Source organism: Scaptodrosophila lebanonensis, unplaced genomic scaffold, assembly GCF_003285725.1.
Source record: "Scaptodrosophila lebanonensis strain 11010-0011.00,11010-0021.00 unplaced genomic scaffold, SlebRS2 tig00000155-arrow-arrow-pilon, whole genome shotgun sequence".
Taxonomy (NCBI): domain Eukaryota; kingdom Metazoa; phylum Arthropoda; class Insecta; order Diptera; family Drosophilidae; genus Scaptodrosophila; species Scaptodrosophila lebanonensis.
In genome coordinates this window covers 1200676-1217647 of record NW_022060594.1, presented here as the reverse complement: position 1 = coordinate 1217647, position 16972 = coordinate 1200676, and the positions used below count along the sequence as shown (strand labels likewise).

At 39.6% G+C, this 16972-nt stretch overlaps 3 protein-coding genes across 3 annotated transcripts in view; 2 read left to right on the top strand and 1 right to left on the bottom strand.

Annotated features, from left to right (window-relative positions):
* Positions 1-37: 37 nt before the first annotated feature.
* LOC115629530 (rabphilin-3A) lies at positions 38-2556 on the top strand (the record flags this gene model as incomplete). Its single annotated transcript, XM_030526006.1, has 3 exons — positions 38-415; positions 475-689; positions 2253-2556. Coding segments are annotated over 3 exons (897 nt in total), but the record flags the coding sequence as incomplete, so codon positions are not given.
* Positions 2557-6658: 4102 nt separating this feature from the next.
* Positions 6659-11563, bottom strand: LOC115629486 (inosine-5'-monophosphate dehydrogenase). The gene is made up of 6 exons (XM_030525957.1): positions 11471-11563; positions 10938-11398; positions 10638-10788; positions 9790-10441; positions 9116-9656; positions 6659-7277 (listed from the first exon to the last, which is right to left on the bottom strand). The coding sequence occupies exons 2-6, from the start codon at positions 11132-11134 to the stop codon at positions 7172-7174; spliced, it is 1647 nt and encodes a 548-aa protein (XP_030381817.1). The 5' UTR covers positions 11135-11398; positions 11471-11563; the 3' UTR covers positions 6659-7171.
* Positions 11564-12931: 1368 nt separating this feature from the next.
* LOC115629491 (midnolin homolog) overlaps positions 12932-16972 on the top strand; it is a 56111-nt gene continuing 52070 nt past the window's right edge. The window contains exon 1 of the mRNA XM_030525965.1: positions 12932-14110. Within this exon, the coding sequence (XP_030381825.1) occupies positions 13617-14110 (494 nt within the window). The 5' untranslated portion in view covers positions 12932-13616. The remainder of the gene's footprint in view (positions 14111-16972) is intronic.

The window sequence follows — 16972 nt, the reverse complement described above, 5'->3', positions numbered from 1 at the left end:
CCAGCAGCTGCAACAACAACAACAACAACAACAACAACAGCAGCAGCAGCAGCAGCAGCACTGTCGGGATCCCTTACTGGGCTGGCTGGAGATCGCAATTAGCTATCGGGAGAGCTTTCACAGTCTGGACTGTACGATGGTGCGTGCCCGCGATCTACCCGCCATGGATGCCGCCGGCCTGACCGATCCCTATTGCAAGCTAAATATTGTAACGCCCGAGGGGCATACGAAATACACGCGCTGGCAGCGCACAAAGACGGTCCACAAGACCCGCAACCCCGAGTTCAACGAGACGCTCCAGTTTGTGGGCGTTGAACCCGAGGAGTTGGGCAATTCCCTGCTCTATGTGGCACTCTTCGATGATGACAAATATGGGCATGACTTTCTAGGCGCAGCCAAGGTCTGTCTATCCACGGTATGTGACAACTTTTCAGATCATCCCAATTCTCTTCATCCATCACTCTTCCACTCCAGGTACACAGTACCACACAATATCGCATCTCAGTGCCGCTGGGCATTGAGGATCAGTACAGCAATGAGGCGGACTTGTCGCAGAACTGGCCCAACGGCAAGATGCTCATCTCTCTCTGCTACAACACCAAGCGTCGGGCGCTCGTCGTCAATGTGAAGCAGTGCATCAATCTGCTGGCTATGGACAACAATGGCAGCTCCGATCCGTTTGTCAAGCTGTAAGTATTAAGGAACTGCGACGACAGGGACCAAGTTCCAATAGAGTTAGCTGTTTTGGATCAATAGGTCTTTCAATGCATTATTTCGGGCATTCCATTTAGTCATTTGAAAAGATGTGATGCCTTTCCATGTTATAGCGGGGGACCAAGTTCATGATATAGTGAGCCAACTTCCTAATCCGAAAAGCCCAAAAGGTCTGGATTAATTCTTTATAGGTTATGATCTATTTTAAGCGCCCTTCCTCTGGCATTTTAAAGTTATCTGTTGCTGATTATATGGGAACTCTTTGACATTTGACGGTTCAGGATGTAAGTGATTTTATTCCATTAAAAGGATCGGGGAGTGATATCTTCATAATCGTATGATCAAGCCGCTATGCATGACCAACCCCTAACGACTGGAGCACTTTCAGAGTGCGTGACAGAAGAATTGCCTCCGAAATAGAATTCCTTAACGACGTACTCCAACTTTAAAGATAAATGTAACCCTAGAAGATGAGCTCATTATTTGAATAAAAACATTCAAGTAACTAACTATTTCAACTGATAACTGAACAGTCAGATCTGTCCAGAGCGAGATATAGGTCTTTGTCGACTTTCCCCTAACGACTGGAGCACTTTCAGAGTGCGTGACAGAAGAATTGCCTCCGAAATAGAATTCCTTAACGACGTACTCCAACTTTAAAGATAAATGTAACCCTAGAAGATGAGCTCATTATTTGAATAAAAACATTCAAGTAACTAACTATTTCAACTGATAACTGAACAGTCAGATCTGTCCAGAGCGAGATATAGGTCTTTGTCGACTTTCCCCTAACGACTGGAGCACTTTCAGAGTGCGTGACAGAAGAATTGCCTCCGAAATAGAATTCCTTAACGACGTACTCCTAGAAGATGAGCTCATTATTTGAATAAAAACATTCAAGTAACTAACTATTTCAACTGATAACTGAACAGTCAGATCTGTTCAGAGCGAGATATAGGTCTTTGTCGACTTTTAAAAAAATTACATCACTTATCAAATACACAACAGGGTTAGATTTAGAAGAATCATCTAGATTTCATGTAACGCTGGCAGTTAAGGGAAACAAAAAAAGTAATTTGTAGTTTAGGGAGGGCATTACTTACCAATTCCTCAAAATGGTCAATGCTGGTCGTTTTTCTGGATGGGTTGCACGCTCTACGACTATTATTTCCTACAGATTCCATGCAGACATGCTCATACTATCGAGTGGGTGAAGAAACTAGGCTATATGGTATCTGGTATTTGGTATCTGTCTCTCAACTTTATATATATTTTGTAATCAATTGGGACAAACATACAAGTATTTATCAATAATGCTTAAATCGGCAGACAGTTTGTTTCATTTAAGGGTGATTTTGTAGCATCATTTTCTTAAAAACTTTGAATAAAAATTCCATTTAGTCATTCCCGACCCCAATGTCCCTAGGATATATCTATAAGACTGCCGAATTATTATATAATATTATATATGTAATAAAATAACATACTTGTATTACTCCAGAACTCATATGCCGCTTTCTTTCTTAATTTCCTTCCAGACAACTTAAGCCCGATGCGCACAAGAATAAGAAGCACAAGACAAGCGTCAAATGGCGAACATTAAATCCCATTTACAACGAGGAGTTCTATTTCGAGGCGAGTCCCCACGACCTCAACAAGGAGATGCTTATATTAACCGTATGGGACAAGGATTTGGGCAAGAGCAACGATTTCCTGGGCAGTCTCCAGCTGGGTGCCCAGAGCAAGGGGGAGCGCCTTCAGCAGTGGCTCGACTGTATTCGGCTGCCCGATCACTTCCATGAGAAGTGGCATGCACTGGCCCCCGATAATCCGACCCACTAGGGTGTCCAACACAAAAGCAACCCTACTACTATGTACATACACACCTATTTAATTACATATTTATAGTGGTATATACATACATACATAATATACAACATACATACATACATATATTTATATTTATATATTTTTGATATGCGTGTGCATGAGTGTGTGTGCGTGTGTGTGCGCGTCCGTTCGTGTTCGTGCGTGTGTGTGTGTGTGTGTGTGTGTGTGTGTGTGCTGGCCCAGACCTAGACTCTGACTTGCTTTCCCCCACAATATGTCCATAGATATGTACAAGTATTCCCATTCAATAGCATTGTTTTTAGAGAAACTCATACATACAGACATAAATACATAAATTATACATACATACTTAGTTCTATCTTCTACACACCTACATATATATGCACACATACATACATACTCGTACATAAGACTTGCGCTTGAGGTGAAAAAATGATCGCAGAGTAGGGTTTCGAAAATGTTTAAAATCAAATATTGAATTAGTCAGCAAATTATTGGACTGCAAAAGTATATTTCTCAGCGATGTGAAGAGTTATAGGTAAGGTCTCCATGGCAACGGGTTAGGTTAGGTAGACCTGAGGAAGTCCATTTGGTTTCTCTCTGAGAGCTGCTAATAAATTCTGCAGTTTTCCTGTGCCTGCGAGACCTATAGGGAAGGATTCCTGACTCTCCTGAGTATTAGACAGTTACAGTGAAAGCAGGTGCCAGGTAGTGGTTCGTACATACCTCCACTACAGCAGAGAGTTCAGGTCCTGATTGATGTTCTTCCAACGTTGCTGGACTGCACTTCAGAAGCCTGAAGAAGTCTAGCGGCATACGAATATGTTCCGCGTCCGAAAGGATGTTTGCCGTGAGACTCCCTAGATGGCTCGTATCCGATGCAGCCCTCTCTAGGTGTAGGCAGGGGGGAGGGGCAGGGCAGGGGCCTACAAAAAATCTTGCCATTATTATGATGCACTATTTCGCCATAAAATGGAACTAAGTTGGATTTGTTGACGTTTTTTCATTGATCATATGCACAATTAATTTTCAAATGCATCGTACATTATTTAATCAATAATTTTTATTTTTTGGCCCCTCCCCTTTGGTAGAAGCTGCGTACGCCCTTGTGTACCGATGTGTCTGACCTATTCGGCTATACTCGTTAAAATATCTACGGCAGTCCGTTATGATTCCGGAGTTACCTGCTCGACTCTCAGAGAGAATATAAATCGGCGTACTACCTACAATGGATGGGTTGGATGGGTGTTGTGATAAACACTACAATGAGAGAGGATTTATTTTTGGTAGTATTCCTGGATTCGCACAGATTCCAGTCAGACATGCTCCCACTGTGGAGTGGGAGAAGAAAATAGAAGAAACTGATTCTTAATAAAAAAAAAGAAGACAGGAATATGAACGGCTATATCAATAGTTATGAAAAAGCGCGAGTGGAGTATTTAATTTACAAATTTAATGCAATAAAACTAATAATTAATAAATGTAACATAATAATTTGGGAGTTATTGAAATGATTGGTTTCTATTGCATGTACAATTGTATTTATTGCCTGATTAGAGAGGCCTCAGATCCATCCCAACCAAAGATTTGGATGTGGTGCCAAGAGTCAGTCTCCTAGACATCCAAGAAGTCCGCGCACAGACTCTGGAAGCTTTGAAGCTTACAGAGCTACGGACACAGTTCGATCGCCAGCGAGCCTAGAAGAACATGGACTAGACTTTTGGGATCAGATAGCTGACGCAAAGGACTGGACCAGCATGTCTCTAACATATTCACAGACGGCTCAGATTCTGAGCTGAATTCGGCTAATGTAGTATCTTCTAGGCGGAACTATTCGCCAGATGAAGTCAGTGGACGATACTCTAAGGTTACCAATTACGAAAGAGAGCATCAACGTCTTTATGAACAGCTGCTAGGCATCTCCCTTTCTCACAATCTACTGCTTAGTGTAGTCAACTCTTTTAAATATTCTATACCGACGTGTATCATAAAATACTATTTAAGGTTTTTTTTTTAAATTGAATTTTAAATATAAAAGTAAATTGGTTAAATAGAGGATGATTTAAGTATTTTCTCTCTCTTAAAAATACGTAATTCTCACAAAAAAATAGAAATAGTATATGCTGAATTCAAAACAGATCTGTCTGTCTGTACGTTTGTTTGTGTGTGGGAACGGCCCTCTCTCAAATACTATAATTAACGGATGTCTTTGGAGTCAATTAATACCTTTTGTGGGTATTTTATTGACTTAAAATCGCAGATTATTTGTAGTTTCAATAAACATTTCTTATCTCTATCTCTATCTATCTCGAGCCCTGTCTGTCCGTCTGTCCGTATGAACACCTGGATCTCAGAGACTATAATAGCTAGAGACACCAAATTTTGCACAATGATGCCTTATGTGTGTGCAAGTTTGTTTTATTTTTTTGATTCCCCCCCATTTCCCCCTATGGGGTTTTTCCGATTTTCCTATACGAATGGAATCGGCTATATCTCAGACACTATAAGAGCTAGGGACACCAAATTTCCCTCCCTCCAATCTAGACTCTATAGAATAGAGCCGAGCTTTTTTTTTTTTTTTTTAAAACTGACCCTCATTGATAAGAAAGTAAAGGTATTCCTGGTACTTTCTCTAAGACGGAATAATACATATTTTTTTTGGGAACAACCAGAACACATTCTACAATAGAATCGAATTGAATAGAGTCGTTATAAGCGAAATAATCAAAATTGTTAGTAATAATCCATAATTGGAAAGCCATTGGTATCATTGGTTATATGTGACATATGAGGTCTCCAATCGTAAATAGGTATGTACGAGTCGTATGTATGTATGCATGGCTATAGCTTTGTGAAAGTGTCCTTAAAAAATGGTTTATCAGCTGCATTTGAAGGGCGCACATGAAACTAAAATTAATAAATCGTGTATTTATGTGAGTTACGCATTAAACAACAGCAACAACAACAACAACAATACAATAATATTTTTTTGACTAATATACTAATATATTTACATACATACATATATGTATAACTAATATTTATCTCAAGATACACATAATCATAAAAGTTCTTTTAAAAGCAAACTAACTAACAACTAGTCGGGCATTTTACAGAAAAAATGCTTCTAAGTAAACGCAACTTATTTATATTTAACAATGAATTCGAAAGATAATAAAATATGAATACTTACGATCAAAATATCGGTAATCGTTTATGCAAAGTTATTTCTTCTTGCTGACGGGATAGAGGATAGAAACTGATAGCAGATTTGTGACGTCCTGTAGCGAGGCTCCAACGGTTTTAGATCGTAAATTCGATTTTTGTTTTCCTAGCGCCACCTAGCGGACAAATTAGAATGGTTTCTGGGGGTGCATGGGAAAATTTTGAATGTCATAGGAGCGGCTAAGCGTCCCCTGTCATGGCGCTTTCGAAAGGAATGGGCAACTTCAAGAGGCAGGCCTTAACCTCTGGTCTCTTCCATTTCCGAGAGGCATAGATTGGAGTCGCGCATTCAATAAATTGTCCAGAGCCCAAAGAAAAGGTGGGTGAAAAAACGAATTTAAACTGTATAGATGATGTGTGAAATCATGATTTTTAAATAATCAAATTTCATTGAAAAATTCCAAGAATTACGGGAGTTATGGAAAATTAGAAATGGCGAAAGAGTGGGGGGAGGGAGAAAAATTGTGAAATACACTTGTCCTACGTACATATACAAGGCATCTGTGTGCAAAATTTGGTGTCCCTAGCCCTTATAGTATCTGAAATCCAAGGGTTCATACGGACAGACAAACTCTTATAAATCAAATTAATTTCATGAAGCTCCTAATTCGATAGCTGGAGCGAAACATCGAAAAAAAAATTGAACAGAAACCAAAGCTTTTAAAAGAGCAAATAAATGAATCCCCATCGTACGTATGTGTGAAGTCCTTGAAATGTACTTTTGAATTTCAAGCCGAAAATGTTAAGAATTTCGATTCCAAATAGGTTAATCGAAACTGAATAGTGTCTTGATGGATGACATCGGTAGACCCTTCGAGCTGGCGAGACAAGTTTTTACAACCGAATGAAAATTAGATTCTTAACTTGATTACAATTTTTATTGTTACATATATATTGTATGTATATAGTTTCACATACTTTAGTACATATGTGCGTGTGTGTGTGTGTGCGCGGGATAATATCTTAAAATTTAAGTTTAAACGTTTCTCTTTAGTTCAATAGATATAAACGTATACATTATATGTTCATTTTTAACAGCTATACATATGCATTCGAATGTAGAATAAAAAACAGGCTTGCTCTGATCCTATAACAGTGTTTATTGGTTCTGGGGATATTCGAATGCTCTCTCTATATATATAGTATAGTTGGGAATCGCTAGGCAATCGAAATAAAACCGTTCACTATAATTTGCCTCCTATAAAGTACTTGAATAAAATGTCTAACCACTACTTAATACCTTATACAAGATAATTTCCGTTTATAGTGTCGTACGAAGTCCGCTGGTGGTTGGCTGTTGCTGCTACGGTTGTTGTTGCTGCTGTGGTATACCCGGCTGTTCCGATCTTGTACCGCCAGGCGCCGCAGCGCAGGGTGTATGTTAGAAGAGACGCTTCTCATAGCTGAAAAGGCCGTGCACGTTGCCCTCAAGCTGGGCGGAATGGGTGCGCTTCATAAAACGCAGCTGGCCATTGTAGATCATTTCCCTGTAAAGATAAATATATTTTTTTAGTATTATTGTGTTGAAATAGTCTAATCTCTACAACACAAGCAACCTTTTATGTGAGATCCGATCCGGCACTACGACATAAAATACCCAAACAAAATTAAGCTGATCTGGGTTCTAGGACATATGGATATAGAATGGTCGAATATAATACCTGGCGTACAAACGGACATTACAAAACGTATTGCCACAATTTTAAAAACTCAAAAAATAGCAGGGACTGTAATCATTATGTTATTTTAAAAATTAGAAAATAATGTTTACTTTTATTCATTCGCAAACAAATAAAACTCATAAAATATTTATTCTTCAAGCTTTTTTTTTTTATCAAAAATAAACCTTAAGTTGTAATTGTTCTTATCTTTTTCATCGGGAATAAGGACAAAATTAATATGTATCCTTAAACAATAAGCCAAGACGAATTCCCGTAGTACAGTTTTGGGCTACAAAAAACGTCCTTAAGCAAATATTTTCAGGCAAAATTACAGCTTGAGTTTTATTTTTGATCATAAAAACTCAAAGAATAATTACTATTTTCCGAGTTTTAATTTTTTTGCTCAAAGACAATGAATAAGTAAAACTTATAATAAATCATTAAATTTTGAGAGAATGACTAAAAATGTAAAGTTTTTACATCATGGGGAAAATGCATTGATAATCATATAAAAATGATATTGGTAAATTCCTCGATTTCTCAAAGTTCCTACTTTTAAGTGAATAATTTTTTCGTTAAAAAAATAATAATAATAATCATTATTTGCGGTTCCTGGAATATAGCCGAATGGACCTCATTCCAAATAATGCAATTTTTAACCGGCTATCTTCTCCACAAACTTAAAAGTCGAGTCAATGGCCACTCCAATAATTTGTGTTTGGCATTTAATGTACTAATACAAATTTTAAAAGCTGTATATCTAAACGAAAAACCGGACCAGAATGTTTTTAGCGCTTTTTTCTATAATCTTATTTCCACAAAAACGGAATTCTCTTTTTATGGATTTGGGATTTTTTAATTCTTTACTTTTTTCCCTTTAAAACAAATTCAATATTCCACCTAAAGCCGATAGAACACTCTTTAACCAAACATTATTGTTCGGAATATCACATTATTTAAAGAAACAAGAGAGAACGCTACAGTAGAAAAAATTCTGTAGCGGAGAGAGGGGAGGGAAAATAAAAAAAAAATAAACTCGTGTAACTTAGGGACCAGGAGCGTCTATAAACCAAGTTTGGTCAATGTGCGATCAACCGTTTCTGAAATGCAGGCGTTCATCCAGACGGATGGACGGACAGACGGACGGACATGACTAGATATATATACTTCCTTCTTCCTGTTACATACTTTGCACACCTAATAAACCCATTTTAGAGAAGAATATTGTAAAGCCTTTTGAATGCGACTCAGATTTCAATTTTTAGCCTTTATAGCATTCCCTGAGGTAGAGGATTTAAAAAATCGAATGCAGATATATGAAGAAATTATTTAAAAAAAAAAAATAGTATAAGAGAGTACAAGTATAGTATTAAAGAAGTCCGGTTATTTCATATTTAACTAACTCAGGCATTAACAATAAGATAACTTTTTCAAGCCATATGCCTTTTTCCCTACTTAGGGGTTGAATTCTCTGCATCATCGAATGAAACTTGTCTCCGGATTTCATTAGCTCCAATTGTCTAAGCTGTGTGCTGATAATCCGCAAAGCAAATGTACTGTACACAGAGAGACTATCCTAGTTATACGTTTATAGTCTATTCCTCTATTCCCGTCGACGACGCAATATAAAGTGGAACAAAGGATTATTTTAAAACGGTACGCACCTTAGTTTCTGTACAGAATTGGCGCCAATGTCCTGGCAGCTGTGCTGCAAGCCACACTCCAGATAGGGTAAGTAGCGGAGCACCGATCCCTTGTCCACGATGCTGCCACTAACACCTTGCGCCACCTTCATCTTGTCCATCTCATTGTGGTAGTAGCGGGACATGGCAGCGCCCTTGGCATCGCCACGTTCCATGGCCTCTAGGGAGCCCATACCACGATATTTCTTCAAGCGGACACCATCCGAAAAGAAATACTCGCCGGGCGCCTCCGAAGTGCCAGCCAGGAGGGAGCCCATCATAACAGCACTGGCGCCGAGCGCCAAAGCCTTAACGATGTGCCCAATCGACTGGATGCCGCCGTCAGCAATGACGGGCACTCCAAACTGTTTGGCATAGGTGGAGACCTGATAGACGGCAGTCGCCTGCGGGCAGCCGCAGGCCATCACCTCCTGGGTGATGCAAATGGAGCCGGAGCCCATACCCACACGAAGGCCGTCGACGCCGGCGTCAATAAGATTTTTGGCCTGGGCGCGTGTCACCACTGCGGGAGCGGAAGAGATAGCAGAGCGAGAGAGCGAGCGAACGAGAGATGGAGGAAGAGATGAGGAAAGGGGGTTATGCGTTTATTAGTTTGGGTCTGTGAGACAAATGTTTCGGTTAGTGGTTGCGCTTACCATTGCCGCCAATGACCTGCAAATCGGGATATGTCTCCTTGATGTACTTAATCATTTCGATCTGATAAATGGAATTGCCCTGCGATGAGTCCAATATGATGACATCGACACCATTGGCGACCAGCAGCTGTAGACGAGTCTTATCCTCATGCCTGGTGCCGATGGCAGCGCCAACCAGCAGCTGCTTGTTGCTATCCTTCGAGGCATTGGGATAGGAGCGTGCCTTCTTCAGATCCGTGCGCGCAATCATCGCCACCAATTCGCCAGCCTCGTTTACAATCGGCAGCTTACCCTTCTTGCTCTTTTCTAATATGGCATTTGCCGTCGGGAGAGTGATGCCATTAGGGGCTGTGATCAGATCCCTGGTCATGATGTCCTCCAACAGCACGTCCGGTTGATTCTCACGAAAATCAATATCACGGGACGTGACCATTCCCAGTAGGCGGCCGCCCAGCTTGCCATTCTCTGTTACAGGATAGCCGGTGAAGCCGTTCTTGCGACGAGCCTCGAGCACATCGCCGACGGTATTCGTGGGCGACATGACCGATGGGTCACGCATGAAGCCATGTTTGTATTTCTTAACCTTGTGCACCTCCAATGCTTGATATTCCGGCGTGCAGTTGTGATGGATTATTCCAATACCACCACAAAGCTGCGCGTCGTGCGACGTAAGGGCGGCGTGTGCGGGGAAAACATTTGCAAAATTAGAGGCGCATAAGAGTGTTCAATTACAACCACACTTGTGGAGCGACGTCGCCACCACGTTTCTAATCGTGCGGCGATGTGCGATCTCATCTCATGTTGTATACATACATATATCTATGTTTTATTTGATCTGCTCTACTTACCGCCATGGCAATGGCCATCTCCGATTCGGTTACAGTGTCCATGGGCGAGGAAACCAAAGGTGCTCGCAATATGATCTTTCTGGTCAATGGCGAGCTCAGATCAACGTTCTCGGCCGCAAAATCAATATAGCCGGGCAGTATAAGAAAATCACTGAGACGGACACGATCAATGATGATTTGATTTGTGTGGATAGACAAATGAGTGGGAGGCGAGACGAAAAGTAACACAGCATATTTGATTGATTGATTGATTCATTGTTTATAGTTATGTTGTTGTGTGTGTATTGGTTTGGAACTTACTTGTAGGTGAGGCCCTCACCGTTCAGAAATAGTTCACTGCAGCTGAGACCATCCTGCAATTGTGTGGCCTCTTCTCCCCCGTTCTCATCTACCAAAGCGTTGCTGCTGCCCACAAAACCGTTTGGCTTCCCATTCGGCATCAACAAGGACTTGGCTATGTAGGCAGCATCGCCTGAGGCGCTCACATTAGTTGCCATGCTTTCTACTCACACTAGTTACACTCCTCAAGCTGCTCACGCTGTGTAAACAAAAGCAAAGCCAAATATTTGCAATTAATTTGCCACTGCGTATTATTTTTAGCGGCTGCTGTTGTTAATTTTTGTCAAGTTGTCTCTCTTTTTTTTTTGTTTTTCTTATTCTTTTCTTTTTGGCTGCGGGCGGCGTTCGCCTAAAATTGAACGCGTATATCTCTGGCCTGTGTGTGTGTGCTATTCCCGTTTGATTATTGTTATTGCTGCTGCCTGCAATAAAACAAGAGGTTAACAAGGTTTGATGAACTCCAAACCACATGTTTAAAGCAAATTGAGACCAACCGCGTATCAATGTGGACGGCTTGACAATCAATTCCCAATTGCGGGCTGCATGCAATAGCGATGCGTATCGATATGGCGATATCGATATTAATATGCAAGACTTAAGTAAAACGCGATATAATATTCATTGCAATTATATCGAATGCACCGATTTGTAATAAAATATTTATTCTTCATTTATGCGTGAAAGCGGGCGAGTTCTTTTAAAGTTACGATTAAGATCATTTTTGGCATGAGTTTTTAATATTTGGTTTTCCCCCTAATATGAGCCTTTTTTCAATTGAAGAGTGATTTTTGAAGTGATTTTTTGAAAACGTCGATGTATCGATAAAGCAAATGAAAATATCGATGAAAGCGCACGTGTGTGCGACGTATTTGGCAGGAAAAGCTCTAAAGGGACACATGCATGGCAATTTTTAGTAATATGGTAGAAAGAGAGAAGGAATGGTTACAACCTTGGAACTTTCATTGCGCAGGTTCGCCATTTAATTAGGCGTTGGGGATGAGAATACTATATCACTACATCGATATAAGAATTTTGATAACAGTGAATGAATGACATTTCTAGGTAATAGAACCATACTGTTTAAATGAAATGCCTATGAAAGACAACATTGACACGTTATGTTAAATTTGAACGTATGTGCAATAGAGAAAAATATATATATTATTTGGCTTAAAGCTTTTGAGCTTTCAGGCCTGTACAGCGTGTGTACATCACAGATAAATATGAGAAATATGTATGTAGAAATAAATTCGAGCTTTTCAACCGCGGCAGGAACCACGTTAGCGAAGAAAAACACCGCTGGCAGCATGTTTGGCTTTCGAAACCTATTCAAAAACCGTTTGCTTGCGATTAAAAAAAATGTATTAATATAAATTTAATACAAGCCATCCATATAAAATTACAGTGCTATGTAATTGTTCATAAAAAAATATATTTAATTCTGTACTTTAGCATTTTTAAGTAATATACATAAGTATGTGCATACACACACATACATGTGTACGTATATTTGCCGTCCATGTTAACATGTCTGCCAATGTTATCCACAACATAAAACGTAATGCCTGATGTTTATATTTTGAAATACTTCTCAAAAACAAAATGATTAAAATAAAAATAGGAAAATGTTAGTACTCTTACTTTGCTGTTTACTTATACTCCCTATTTTCAGGCAAATTAGTTGAAATTCCCATATGCTTAACATATTGGAATGACATGCATATACATACATACATATACATGTACATATGTTTACCGTCAAAGTTAACAGCAGTTAGGTTTTAACATGCCTGCCAACGTAACCCCAAACATAAAACGTAATGCCTGCTGAAAACGTAACGTCAACGTGCTCAACCAATGCGACGTCGACGCTGACGATGACGTCGACGCTACATTTTAGCTTTGTTTTGCCATCGTTGCGAACGGTAAACAGTCGCTCGTTGGTCGTCGTCGCAGTCGCTGGTGTGAGTTGAATTTTTTTTTTGCCGCCGCCGTTTGACTTGCTACTATAATTGAGTGAGTGTGTGTGTGTGGTTCAAATTTAAAGAAGTGAAGCAAACTGAATATCTAAATAAAAATTATAAAAATCTAAAATAAATTTACATCTCAATCAATTCATAATTTTCGTACTGCTGTATATTTTAGATGCACTCTCAAAAAAAAATCATTCTTAATCGAAATTTTATAGTTAGTGCGTGTGAAACTGTTTCGCAATCGAAGCAACGCAGCGAAGACTAATAAAAAAAAAGAAGACGAAGAAGAAGAGAAGCCTACCACGCGTCCGTCTCTCGTTCGGCACACGTAACTGTGTTTGACAGCAACAGCGTCGTCTCCGTCGTCTTTCTCTGTGTGCGTCTGTTACGTGTTGTGCGTGTGTGTGTTAGGTGTGGTGTATATACAAAATCGATTGAACCAACACCAGAGGAGTCGAGAGCCAGCGCCACCGCGTGTGCCGTTACGCCATTTTCAACGCATATTTTTTTCTCTTGTTTGTGTGTGTGTGTGTGTGCAGTTATATGTGATTTTATTAAATTTTTTTTTGGGTTACAAAAGTAGCTCATGGTACAATAAAAAAATATATATTATAAAAAATAAATAAATATAAATAGGCAGTAAAAAAGAAGAAAAAGAGCGCAAATTATGGATAAATCGACGACAGACTCGTCAAATGCCGCCGCAGCAGGGGCAGGCAGCAACAACAATAATAGTTGTAATCAAAATGAGGAGGCGACCGCCGCAACAACACCAATAAACAGCAACATGCCAAGTGCTGGGTGTGGCAGTAGCAACAACAATGCCACTGGCAGCAGCAGCAACGGCCAAAATGCTAGGCCCACTAACAACAACAGCAGCCGAGCAGCTAATACCTTGCAACATTTATCGCAGGCTGCGGCCATGGTAGTGCTGCCAATGGCAAATAACAATGGCGGCAGAAGCAGCAGCTCCACAGCAACATCCGCAACAACAACCACAACAATCAGCAGCAACATAATTAACCTCAATATCAGCACCACAACTGGCGGCAATTTTGGCGTCAGCGTCGAGCCTCACATAAGCGTGGAGAACCTTAAGAAGATCATAGCCAAAAAATTGAAAGTGGCAAAGGATCGCATTTGCTTATTGCATCGAGAGAAGTAAGTACTCTGCCCGCATAGCTTAAATCCTCTTTCGAAATTTTATCCACACAGCCTCTTTGTCCTCTCCGCTCTCTGTCTCTCTTTTCATTTGATACCCTTTTTCCGAAGGGCCAAATGAGTATATTAGGTCTGCCCATATGTTTGTATCCCAGTGTGGGAAGTCCTTCATTGCGAAAACAGTTAAAACCACTGTAATCAAACTTGTTATGTATACCCTTCTAGTCTCTAGGTAACATGAGTTTATTATTTTTATCTCCCCTTTCTGCCGTCACGGTGTGAAATTTCAAAGTTATATAATGTACACGTTATTTATAATTATATTTCTACATATTTATATATCTAATTCTGATCCCATAAAGAATTTCATTTAATTAATATTTTCGTACAACAATGTAACATAAGTTTGTTGTAGATAAAGAGTATTTAAGAGTCGGACATGCTCGACAGTGACATTCCCATTCTTATTTCGCCTTTTGTGTCCGTTAATTTGTATGAGAGTAGTGTTTGCTGTCTTCGCTCTCTCTCTCTCTCTCTGGCGCCATCATCATCGCCATCTTATCTGTGGCATGTTTGCGCTTAGATAATTTTATCTTTCTTCACCGCCCGCTCTTTGCTTTGCACTTGGACCGGCTCTACGTCTCGTTCGCTCCCTCGCTCAATTCGTTCCGGTCTCGTGGAAAGTTGGCAACGCAGCTTAGTTTAATCAAATTGTCTTTGCTGCGCTCTTCTTCTTTTCTCCTCTCTTTCTTTGCTGCCTTGCCTTTCCCTTAACCCTTCAGGTGTGCCATGCGCAAAAGCATTTGATTGAAAGGCTGAAAGGCCTGCTGCCGTTTGGTTTAATTTTCCATTTTAAAGTTATTGAAAGCGAGTTCTTACAAACGTTCCTGGCTTCTTGTTTTTATTCCGAGTGACTTTTAACAATTTTTAGAACTTTTCCGAACCGTAATGCTTGTGACAAATATTGCCAATATCGCTGTTGATCAATATTTATTTACTTGCAATGAGCGATATTTTACGCCTTAGATCAGCATTAGTCAATGGATTTGGCAAACAAGTTACTAACACATTCCCATTTATTCTGAATCTGAATGACGCAACGTTTTGTGTGGAATTTCTATGCCTCACAATGCAATGTGATAATACAAATACTTGTATGTATAGGTATAGGTACATATACGTATGTAGATATTTATTTACATTAATATGTATTCCCATGTTACGTTGTAGGCCTTATCGCTGTGCGAGGGAAAGAACCCGTCGGGGCGATGTAAGAATAAATATGCAAATGCGTTTCTGAATCAGTGTTTTGGCGGTCAATTCATACAGTTGCAGTGGTCAGATAGTTCGGGGAATTCCAATCTTGGAAAGTAGTACAAGGCCAAAAAGGGATATGAAACACTATTTGAAATGATAAAGTTTTGCTCAGACTGATTTGAGATTTGTTCAAACATGTCAGTCCTATATCACAATGCTACACTAAAACTCTGTTCCTGATGGATTGCAAAATTGGGGTGCAAGGTATTTAAATTATGGAATTGTTAAACATTTTCGGCTTAACAAATTTGAGCTTTGTTTAGTTAAATACTTCTGATTATCGCTCAGACATACATATATGTACATATGTATATATATATATGTTTTTGCACATATTATCATGTACTGGCGGGGGCTGCCTTTGTTGTGCTTTGTTTTGTGTGGAGTGTGTTTTAATGTTAGTTGCCATTGTTTAGTGTTCGCTGTTGTTATTTTTGTTCACGTGGTTATTATTAATATAACCTCCAAAAGCGACGCGAGCTTAATTCTAGCGACAAAGGGTTAAACAGAGTCGCTCTCTCTCCCTCAACTATGCCAACATACATACATATACACACACAAATGCGTATACAAAATGTATGTACATTGTATGTGCAAATTGATTTCGTTTGCGTTTTAAAAACTAACATATACATACAAACAAACAAACACACACACACACAGCCACATACACACGCATTCATGCATGCGCCGACCACTTACGTTTTATAGCGATTTCATAATCATTTTGTTATTTATAAAAACAACGCAAAAAGTGCACAACCACATATGTACATACAAATATATTATACATGCAAACATAATAAAAACGGCACTTGCAATAAAGCTAAACCGGCAAAAAGAAAAAAGAACGCCTGCACAAACATAAATATACATACATACATACCGATATACACACATATACATATACATACGTTTACACATAATACGCAGAGCGCTCAGAATACTTTGTAAATTATTTTGTGCGAGAACACAAAAAGAAAAAAAACAACAATAACAACAACCAAAATGCCGACAACGCCGCTTTCCCACCTCAACCCGAATAACGACAACAACAACAAAAATAATGCAATGCGTTGCAGTCGGCATCGCTGCTGGCGTCGGCACAACTAGTTGCATGGACGATATCACGTCGCCGCCTGCGTCGCGGCTGCTGTCTCAGTGCAGTCGCCGATGCAACAAACAAACAGACAGTTGGGCCTCTCACTCGCCTTCGCTCTCTCTCTCTCTCTCTCAATATGTTTTGTGTATGCTGCGTTCACTGACAGCTCACAGTCAGTGTTGCTAATTCTTTGGTGTACAAACAGCTAAATTAGCAATTGAAACAAGCTAGAAATTGCTAAAAATAATTATAATGCTGGTAAAATGCCGATTTCCTTAAAACAAATTTAGTTGCCCAGCTCTGGTTCGATTTGGTATTTAGTTTGTAAAACAAAAAAAAAACTAGGTGGAACTTCTAAAAAGACTAAAAAAAAACCGCCAGCAGCAATATTGAAATTTTTACCGTTCAGGACCGGTGGGAAAATAGTTGAATTCGCAACACTG

Coding starts and splice junctions, on each gene's coding strand:
- LOC115629486 (XM_030525957.1), bottom strand. CDS start 11,134: ATGGCAACTAATGTGAGCGCCTCAGGCGATGCTGCCTACATAGCCAAG. Junction 10,442..10,637: donor AGATGGCCATTGCCATGGCG/GTAAGTAGAGCA, acceptor CACGACGCGCAG/CTTTGTGGTGGTATTGGAAT. Junction 7,278..9,115: donor AATTCTGTACAGAAACTAAG/GTGCGTACCGTT, acceptor TTATCTTTACAG/GGAAATGATCTACAATGGCC.